At 43.3% G+C, this 10,884-nt stretch overlaps 1 protein-coding gene across 1 annotated transcript; it reads right to left on the bottom strand.

The window, feature by feature from the left end:
• Positions 1-1,650: 1,650 nt before the first annotated feature.
• Positions 1,651-10,507, bottom strand: LOC125072237 (E3 ubiquitin-protein ligase TRIM33). The gene is made up of 19 exons (XM_047682761.1): positions 10,031-10,507; positions 7,976-8,240; positions 7,771-7,887; positions 7,580-7,694; positions 7,263-7,377; positions 6,865-6,975; positions 6,647-6,795; positions 6,245-6,407; positions 6,022-6,166; positions 5,667-5,905; positions 5,192-5,396; positions 4,630-4,758; positions 4,343-4,504; positions 4,128-4,276; positions 3,917-4,018; positions 3,644-3,843; positions 3,344-3,551; positions 3,138-3,269; positions 1,651-3,053 (listed from the first exon to the last, which is right to left on the bottom strand). Exons 1-19 carry the CDS (start codon positions 10,172-10,174, stop codon positions 2,919-2,921), a joined length of 2,985 nt encoding a protein of 994 aa, XP_047538717.1. The 5' UTR covers positions 10,175-10,507; the 3' UTR covers positions 1,651-2,918.
• Between the last annotated feature and the right edge of the window lie 377 nt (positions 10,508-10,884).

Raw genomic sequence — 10,884 nt, 5'->3', positions numbered from 1 at the left:
GTAGACTAAAAAAAGATAACATTTATTTTTCATAGTTCTTTCAACCGCAAACAATAATAAACTACGGAGATAAGGTGTCGATGTCCTAATTATCGATAAAAGCGTCAGCTACACACTCAACTCGATATAAGAGCTCAATAAACTCATATAACTGCTCTTACTAAGCTAAAAGAGATAAAGGTTCAATGTCTTGTCATATATACTTTGAATAAATAAAAATCTCCAATATTTTGATTTAAAAAAGGCAGCTTTGTGCCATAAGAGACATGAAACATTTTTTTACAAACCAGTTTAAGTAGGAATTGATAAGTAATTTTTTGAATGCTATTTTAGAGCTTTTAGTTTCATGAAATGTACAACTGAGTACCTGCTAACAATATTACAAGCCCTATTGTCCTAAGAAATAGAATATATATTCAATTATTGTTATTTGTAGCTTATTTATTTAATTCAATTACTGCATATTAATTTAATATGTATTAAACTTAATAGAATTTTATTGGGTATTCTTTATTATTATTCGCGTAATATACATACATTGGGTGATAAAATTTGAATCTTATTTTCTAACATAACATCTGATTAAAATACTTTCGAACTCAAATAATTAATGAAAGGTACTATAAACTAAGGTTGAATAACAATGTTTTAAGTAAGTCATTAACCTTTTGGAGTCACTAACCTACAAAAAAGCTTTATTCCCTGTGAAGAAGTTGCGTCTTTTCGATGTTTTATTAACTTTGTACAACACCTCTGCTACGCTTGGATACGTAGAACTGACAAAACACTACGCTAACTAATAATTACTCGACAAATGAGTAATGACAATAAGCGATAAGCACCAGACTGATTTATACGAATTATACTTTTGTAAAGTTGGCAAACCGTTCTACATTTAGAATTAAAATGACAATTAAAAACAAAGACAACGTTGTTAAAGTTTAAACACAACGCGATTGGTTATTGTAGATATTATCAGTTTATCGAACTGTCATCGCATTGGTGTTCGGTGACCTCTACTTTTGATTTTCTCTTTTATTTCCGATACGTCAAGGGTGACATTCAGTTGACGTTGCAATATGTTGTTGCCACTTGAATATTGCAGGTAACACTCTACAATAATCAAGTTCGATTTACTCAATTTTAGCGCTTTGTTCGTAGTACTCTTAGTTATTTCACTAATTGATTTTAATTACATATATATGTGAAAAAAAAAGAATAACATGCATTAGTGACTGCAGCATTTAATTCGATAGTGATCATTTGATTATTTAATATATAATGTATGTGTTAAAAAGAATTTTACAAGAAATAAAACGCAAATCAGATAAATGATATTTATTTTCTAAGGTAATAGTAATAATTATGAGAATATCTAAAATATGAAACAACATAGAGCCTAGTCTAGCAACATACCGGCCAACATCAACAATGTAATTCCAACGGAGTTTAACTCACTTTGAATTGCATATTAATGCTAAAAATTATAAGATTTTAATCAAATTAAGAGAGCATAATGAAAATTAAAAGCTGAAATAATATATTGTTATAAGTAAAATGACCATTTTAAGTATATTCTTATCTAGTCAAACTGTACTGCCATACAATTACAAAATAATAAATAAAACATAATTATTTAGTAATGACCATTTTAAGTATATTCTTATCTAGTCAAACTGTACTGCCATACAATTACAAAATAATAAATAAAACATAATTATTTAGTTAAATAAACAGTAGACTTTCATCTTAGTCCAGAACAAGTTCTAGACAATTGCACAATAAAGATCGTTGTGCTATGATGGCAGTATTTAAAGAAATTCTAGCTGATTTTTGTACATAGTTATACTCATTTAAATTGTCATAAGATTATATCGCAAGTCATTTTTTTCAAAATAATAGTTCCATTAGATAACTCAGTCTTTGATGGCGCAATCTAATATAAACGCATATACCAAATGTTCCTAAAATAAAACTTAATAATAGTGTGATTTGTGCATTTTTATATTATAACATAATGTACAAGGTTACACGTTACAAGTAATATGTCGTCGCGTAGGTCATCAACCTGTACACATAAACTCAAAGCATCCGTTGGCTCCGACATTTTATGAATGCTTGTAACATTGCAGATTTTTACCTCCTACAGATATATGTTAAGAAGATTCTGAAATGTACATTACGATATTATGTATTTAATTCGAAACTTACTGGATTTAAGGTGTGACATATAATTAAAGTAATACAATTGTATCGTATTTAAGAAAGGAGCCTGAAGAAAACTTCCATCATGTAAAATGACAAACATGGTTTTCTTTTTATCACAGTTAAATAACAATATATGTGTATAAGTTTAACGAGTTATTCTAAACCAGAAAACTGTGATACCGAGGCAGTATTATGTGTTATCTTACACTAACAGTTACATCTGCAGTGCGGTATTACTCTATAAGATTGTGTACCTTCAAATAACAAAACGAAATAGTTGATGCTGTACGACATAGGAAGGTCCTTTAAATACGAATAATATATTAATAACATATAATCTTTTTCGTAATATTTCAGAGGAACTTCTACATTATAAGAAATGTATAGAAAATATTAAGATTATCTACGTCGAATACTTAAGAACATTTTATCTCGACTCCTGTCCAGTATCACAACTAACACTCTGTTTCCACATCATACACGGTATAATAATAATTAACCACTTTCAAATATTTACACGTGACATTTTGTGTCATATAACTGGCCATGTGAACAACTTCAAACACGTCGCAAACAGATGCACCTGAGTTCGAAATAAAACTATAACTTTTTGAAGATTTTAGATAAGCTGGACTGTTTAGTTCCAAACGAATTTCACTCAAGTATTACTTCGCACCGATACCCTCGCGAGCGAGCGCGACAGGCGCCGGTCAGTCGCAGCGCGCGCGCTTGGCGGGCGGCGAGCCCTCCCCGCCCCAGTACGTGTAGTCGGGCAGCCACTTCAGCAGCTGCGCGTCGAAGAAGTCCTCTAACTTTTTTGCGTCCTTATTGATTTGGGAATCCGGCTGCGTAACAAAATCAATTGTTGAATGGTATAATATGCAACTGAACAATATTAAGGGGACGAAAGTACAAAGCACTGAGCGTACCGGATTATATCTGTAGGCGTTGCGGAAGAGTAGCCGTACGTCGGCGACGAACTGCGAGATGTGCGTGTACCGTCCCTCCGCGCTCGGCTGAAGCTTCAACCGGATCATGTCCAGACACATGGGCCGCTGAATCTAAACCGTGACGGTGGAAGTTTAGTTCGCCGAGGCTGAGGCGGGAGACGAAGCGAAGTAGGCGAGTACGCTACCTTGGTGTGGTAGTGCCGGTTGTGCGGCGGCACGGGCTCGCGGAAGGGCAGCGACTGCTCGTACTGGCAGTACAGCTCCAGCGTGATCCGCTCTGCGATGCGGCGCACGCGCCCCGTCAGCTCACCCGCCTCGCTCTCCTCGCCCGCCTCGCCCTCCGGCTCCTCCGCGAAGTTCACGCACAGGAGGCACTGCCAAGATTCAGTCTCCCTGCGAGGTAGGACGCTCATTTCACGTCTCGGTACATAAATATAAGACTCGCAGACGATCAAAGGTTAACATATCTCGCGATCGTCACTCACTCGGGCAACTTCTCGATGGTGGGTATGTGGCAGTACTGATGGAAGACCTTGGGGCACTTGTCGCAGCACATGAGCTCCCCGCCGTCCATGCACACGGCGCACCAGTCCTCGTTGGGGTCGCCGGCGGCGCGGCCCGGCGCGTCCGTGGACGAGTGCACGGCGGCCGGAGACGCGTCCCCGCCGCTCTGCTCCGCCACCACCTGCCGGCCAGCGCGCATCGGTGTCGTCTATGGCGGCCCACGCACTTCCACGTGGCACGCTTAGACTTCATACCTGCACACCGTTGGAGTCGAGCTTCGCTATGGTGGCCATGAGATCCTGCACCGACTCCGCGCACACCTTGTCCAGCTCCGACGCACACCCGGCACTCACGCCCTGATGAAACGCGATCGATTTGAATCAGTGATACGTTGTCGAGACGCATTCCACAAATATTCAGTCGGGTCATCTACATCTTTAAAAAAAAAAGATTAACAACACGTACATTGAGACTGGGGCTGGGCGTCTTGGGGTTCGTGGAGGTGACGGCGGAGGAGGTGCGCGCGCGGCCCAGCGTGATCTTGTAGTCGGCGCCGCCCAGCGAGCCGGCCGCCGCCGCGCCCGCCCCCGCGCCCGCGCTCGCCTCCAGCCCGCCTGCGACACACCTGCGGTCACCTCTCCGTCACACTGGGCGCGCGGGCCGCGGCCGACCGTGCTCACCGTTGGGCAGCGCGTGCTGCGGGATGTGCCACTTGGCGGAGGGCTGGTGCGCGTGCGCGTGCGCGAGCGGCGCGGGCGACGGCGTGCGCGGTCCGCCGCTGCGCCGCCCGCTCGCCGCGCCGCCGCCCGCCGCGTACGCGCCGTTGCCGTAGGCGCCCATCACTGCGGGTCAAGGGCAGCTGTTACTGTGACGTCTCGCTGGAGCCGAGACCTTGCATTCGTCGTTATGAGGTTGAATATAAGGATCTTAACAGTTTGACCTAGTTATCGAACAGATAGAAGCTAACTTTGGTGGTAGGCGTGCTGTGCGTGCTGTACGTGCTGTGCGTGTTGTGCGTGCTGTGGGGGCGGCGCGGGGGGCCGGCCTCGCGCACCGGACGAGTTCAGGAGCCCACGGAGGTTCATCTCGTTCATGCCTGAGTAGAGATATCGATATTACTTAATCTAACGTAATAGCCTTATATTCGCACAACGAGCATGTCTTTAGTGTCCTTTTTTATCGTAAAATTGCAATATAATTTTAAATAGTCGAATAGATTTTCATGACATATTCTACTAAAACACTGCAATAATTAATAATGGTGTTTCGGGTAACTACGGGCATAATGGACACAACGTCTTGGTAACCGAGGCTGGTGGCGCATTAACGGTGTAAGAGATTGTTAATTTTTCTTACAGTGCCAATGTCTCCAATGTACATTTGCTAGTGTGCCCACTTATTTTCAATTAAAAGTAAGTGGACTGCGATTTATTCTTGTGGTAATAATGAGTAAAACCAGTCTGCTTCGCGTTCGAGGTGTGCCTTAGATTCAGAAGGGAATAAAAATTTAGCCGTAACTATGAATGTACCGTGCAGGTGATGCGGATGCGTAGTGGACGTCACGTGCGGGTGTCGCAGCGGCGTATGCGCGCGCGAGCGCTGGAGCGCCATGTATCCGCCAACTCCCGCCATCCCGGGCACGCCCACGCCCACTCCGCCCAGCATGGCGCCCGACGACACGCCACCAACGCCCACTCCCGGGCCCGTCGCTCCCGTCACCGCTTGCACATACGACTGCGTGAGACAAATTAAATGAACGTAACAAATGACTGCAAAGAAACCTTCGTTTATGCTGTGTCAAGAGGCGACAGAACCTACCTTATATCTCGCCAGAGTCTTTAGACATGAAAAGAACATTCATGATTGAGCTAGTTTCGAACGAAACAGTGCAACGTAAACATACAATATTCATACGAATCTATCCACCTACACTTATATCATACGTGATTTTTTGAAATATATAGAACTCGATCGACGCATGCAGTATCTAAGTTTCGCAGCGACCTGATGCATGGCGACCTGCTGCAGCGCCACCACGGCCGAGTGGGGCGGGGCAGAGCCCGCGTGGAACGCGCCCGCCGGCCCCGGGCTGCCCGCCGCGCCGCCCACGCCACCACCGCCACCGCCACTGCCGCCGCCGCCGCCGCCACCGCCACCGGCACCGCCACCGCCGCTAACGCCGCCTGCACCGCCGCCACCGTCCACTTTGCCGTCCACCACTATCGCGCCGATGTTCGACAGCACTATGACGAGAAGATTCGGTTACGATTGAAAGGTGATTCCTATTTATTTGTTATATACATACGATTAAACAAAGAAAGCTTAGAATAGATGGCGAGGGGGGTCGCGTCCGTCTCACCTCGCACGAGGTCGGGCAGCTTGTCGAGCGCGAGCGAGATGCGCACGGGGATCTCGGGGTTGGGGATGTCGGCGCGCCGGCTCTTGATGCGCTGCAGGTGCGCGCACACGGCGCGCTTGCTGTGCAGCACCGCCGTGTCGCTGCCCTGCAACACGCGCACGTTAGCCCCCGCTGCGCACGCGCACGCGCACGCGCACGCGCACGCCCGGCCGGCCGCACGCACCTGCTCCAGCGCCGTGTTGACGAAGTCGACGCAGTGGTCGGTGATGGCGGCCAGCTGCTCGAGCGCGTCCTTCTTCTCGCTGAGCGTGCGCTGCTTGGCGTCGCACACCTCGTTGAGTCGCAGCACCAGCTGCTTGCCGCGCGTGTTGATGGCGTTGGTCAGCCTGCGACGACGACACGTGCATTACGTCTCACCCGGCACTATACTCGCACTCGACGACCTAGCTTTCATTATTTTGGTCGGTTCATATTTCGTAATTTTTTTTGCGAGGTATTACAAAACTATAAAGTGGAGATACGCTATACTGAATAATAATTAACAGCGGACTCAAATGTCGTCGACGCTCAGTGTGATTTAACGACGCGTCTTCTTAAGACGTAAGATGTAAGTCGTGGTACCGACTTGACGACGGTCTGCGTGATCTCGTGCACGAGCGCCTTCTTCTTGTCTGCGATGAGCGCCTGGCGGTCGCGGATGACCTTCATGGCGGAGCCCAGCAGCACCCGCTTGTAGCTGACCTCCGACAGCAGCGCCGCGATGCCTCCGCGCGCCTGCCAACAGGTTCAGATGCTGAATGCTGGCGGCGACGACCGCTCGGTGGGTGCAGAACTAGCCGGTACCTGAGCCGCCATCTCGGTGCTGAACTGGTACTTGTGGTCGCGGTGGTGCTGCAGCTGGCAGTCGCGACACGTGAGGCGGTCGCATGTCTCGCAGAACAGTGCGAGCCGCTCCTGAAACGTTTCACAACATATCACACGATTGCCAATCGTGCTATTAAAACAAAATATACTTTGTTCAAATAGGTTCATGAGAGCACTTTTGTATCTTATATTAACTGCAAAGCTGCCACCGTTTCGCAAAGTGGATTATGCTGAGAAGAACCGGCAAGAAACTCAGTAGTTATTCTTTGTTGAGTTTGTCAGTAAAGTACAATTGATTTTTATATTTCCTGCCTAGAAATCAATAAATACTAAGTCCGCGCTATGTCATGTCATGTGACCAGGACGAGGGGCCCCACCTGCGGGTGGTCGCGGCAGTACATGTCGTGCGCGGCGCGGCCCCCCTGCGCCGCCTGCAGCTCCGACACCGCCTCCTCCTTGGACTTGATCGTGTGGTCCTTAGTGATCTTCAGTCTAAAATGTGAGATAGGATCCGTTTATTTACTTTTTTTATTAAATCAGTTTTTTTACTTATTGTTCAGAAATTCGGTGCATTTATGTTACACAATTACGGTGTTCTCGGCCGGTCTGCTCGGACGCCTGAGGCTGAGCGCTGAGCGCTACCGACGGCGAAGAGTATGAACATATTTCGTTTTGAAATTATTTTGAAGCCTACCTCTGATGCGCGTGCACGCAATTATCGCATATGAACTCTCCGCAATCGACGCAGTAGCTGGTCGCGGGCTCCGTGTCCTCGCAGCTGTTGCATTGCTGCTCTCCACTCATAGAGCCTGCCAATTATGAGAACAGACATGTTTAAAATGGCAACGAAATTGACCGAAATAACAAGAACACGAGTGGGATTACCGTTGGTACCGGTCTGTTCCAGAGCAGTTTTCTCTATTACAAATCTCTGGTCGATCATATTGCTCGGCTGACAATGTAGGCGACATGCCGAACACAGTATAGTGACGCGACCGGCGCCTGAAAATAAACAGCGAACAAACGGTTAGAATCTGAACAGCCTTCGACGACTAAATCATCTGGAAGAAGATGTAATCATTATGTATACCTAAAAAATCCCTGCTACCGGCGAGCTTCTCGTCTATTTTGGCCTTAATGCAAGGCTCACATGCAGAGTGAAGACATTCCATGAGCTTGGGCGTGCCTTCCGCCTGAGACAGCGGCAGCTGGCAGAACACGCAGCGCAAGGCGAGGAAGGACGTGCGCGCGGTGGGCGACGCCAGCGAGTCGGCGCCCTCGCCCTCCGCCTTGCCGCCGCCCGCGCCGTCCGCGGTCTCCGAAGCCCCTTCCGTCGGCGCACTCGTCCCGCTCACCTGCAGACGACCAACGTGCTGACCAACTGACGGAACTGAATCTTTTCATTCGATTTTAATATAAATATATATTACACAACACATTTTTTTTGTTATGTAATAGGTGGATGGGTAAATGGAACTCCTGATGATAATTGTTCACCACCAACCAGACATTGAGGTTGTAAGAAAAAATAATAATAATTTGTAAAATTTTCAATGTGCCACCAATGCTTGGAACTAACTTAATTCTGCCTGTAATTACAACAACACAAAGAGTTATAATTTTGAATTATCTGGCTGAAGCCAGACCCAATTAACCAACTATCAGCACTACCTTCCAGTGACATGACAGTTATACCTACCTTATGCTACTGCCAAACAGCAGAACTCAGTATTGTTGTGTTCAGGTTTGAAAGGTGAGTGAGCCAGCATAACTAAAGGCACAAGGGACATAACATTTTATTTCCCAGGGTTGTTGGCATATGGGTGATGTATGGAATGATTAATATTTCTTACGGCTCCATTGTCTATGGGTGATGTAGACCACTTACCCACTGGCCCATTTGCTCATTCGCCAACCTATATCATAAAAAAATACAATATTTCCTTCTAGTGAATTGACAATAATTAAAAGTAATTTAATATTTACAATAAGTTTCAGTTTTTCTTAAGTAATCTAGTAAATAAACTCTTTATACTCTTTCTTAACTTTAGTCAATTAATGTATATTTTTGGATAATAGAGCTAAATAAAGATAAAAGTAATAATTTGGTTCCATATCAGATAGTTAGGGGTGCAGAAATTTGTTTTACATTCAATTTCGACAGGTTCAACTGAACTTTGACATTTGCCCAAAATTCAGCTCAAATGCCTTATATTTGTTGCAAGAAATAAGTAAAATAAATACCTAATTGCATTGTTTTGACTGAAATTAATGGATATCATACTATCATAACTTGAAAAAAAAGGTAGGCTTTTCTATACTTAATAAGTTAACCTTGATTTACCATGTGACTGATTGTTCAATCCAAATTCAGCCTTTCTATAATAATAATCTGTTTTTTAATTAAACACACGTAAAGCATAAGCAAAACGCAGGTGCCACCAGGAGGCACACTGATGTTTTGCTGTATGTAAATTAAACATGATAATAATAAATATATAATTACGAAGATAAAATGTTGTACATTGGTTTGATATTAAACTAAAGCATTTTTAAGAGCCATAATCAATGCAAATTCAAGTCGTAAGTAGCAAATTCCTGGATTTTACAATGTACGGTTATTGGAGTTTTCAGTTAAGAAAATTTAAGTAGCAGTCGAAAGATAGGGACCTGGAAGTGTATACACATACCAAGCCTAAAATAACAAGTACATGTTGGATACAGAATGATTGCACTTTGAGTATGAGGGTAAAACGTGCATGGATGTGTGATACATACTTGTGCACTATAATACCTCCTATACTGGAAGTTGAGTAGTCTTGGAGATTGGTCAATGAAGAGAAAAATCAGTGAGGACATACAGTAAATTGTTTAATTAACATAGAGATTTGTAGATTCCACAACAATGTTTCATTGCATGTCGGTGTATAGAGTCAGTTTCTCAAGAAAATTCAATGGTGCTTGGCTTGAATCTGCAACCATTGGTTAAGATTAATATATTCCAAACAATGGGTCATCTCAGCGGAATATTTTAATGTGTCGATATATTTTTGTGTACAATATGTATAAATAATAATACGATAAACCGAATCTATAAAATGGATCAGCTAATTGTATACATATTTGTAAAAAGAAAAACTCATACATTTGCACGAGTCGCCGTGCCCTCAGTGAGTTCGTCAGGTGTCTCCTCTTTGATCGTCACGCCAAGAAAAGGGCCCAGGTCCATTAGGGCCCGTTCAATTTCTTCTCCACATTCGGCTCCCGCAGAAAAACTTGCGTTCTCCATTTTCAATAATGTTTTATACACTTTATATCACATAGCCTGCTAAAGTCTCATTTTCACAAAGAAAAAGTTAATCCAGAACTTTCACTTACAACTAAACCTCGACGCTGGCGTACGTCAACATAACTAATTGAGCACTTATTGCGAGATGAGGCTACTCCAAAACGATTTCTATTAACTATGTTCAAACCTGTTCTAGCTGTTATGATTTATACTATGAATACGTTAAATACGTTTGAGTTTTTCACATTTTGAATTTTACTTTTACGATAAATTATTTAGTTTTCTATATTAAAAATACTTTTAGTTCACAAATGTGCGTCCTTTCAGCTTCAGAACTTTACATTGGTTACAAGCAATAGACAAAAGAGAATTTAATGTCATAGTTATAGTATGGATTTGCCATTATATTTTATTTCTATACCATAGATTTATTTTAAATGCAAGTGATATATTATAATAAAATATGATATGTAGGTAATATAAATCAATGTTTAACTACAGTAGTTCTTTTTAATTCATAACAATTGTTATTATAGAATCTGACACATAATCTATTTTGTTTTCAATGTTTTGTATGTCGTAGCGACTATGGAAACCAATTTGATTTCAGATTTATTTATTTATTACTATACAGTAATTATTTCATTTATCTTAAAATATTTAATTTAAAAAACAATAAAATTGTGGCAAGAATGCTAGCAGAATTTACT

The sequence above is a fragment of the Vanessa atalanta genome, chromosome 21, assembly GCF_905147765.1.
Source record: "Vanessa atalanta chromosome 21, ilVanAtal1.2, whole genome shotgun sequence".
Lineage (NCBI taxonomy): Eukaryota > Metazoa > Arthropoda > Insecta > Lepidoptera > Nymphalidae > Vanessa > Vanessa atalanta.
This window is presented reverse-complemented; position numbering and strand designations above follow the sequence as displayed.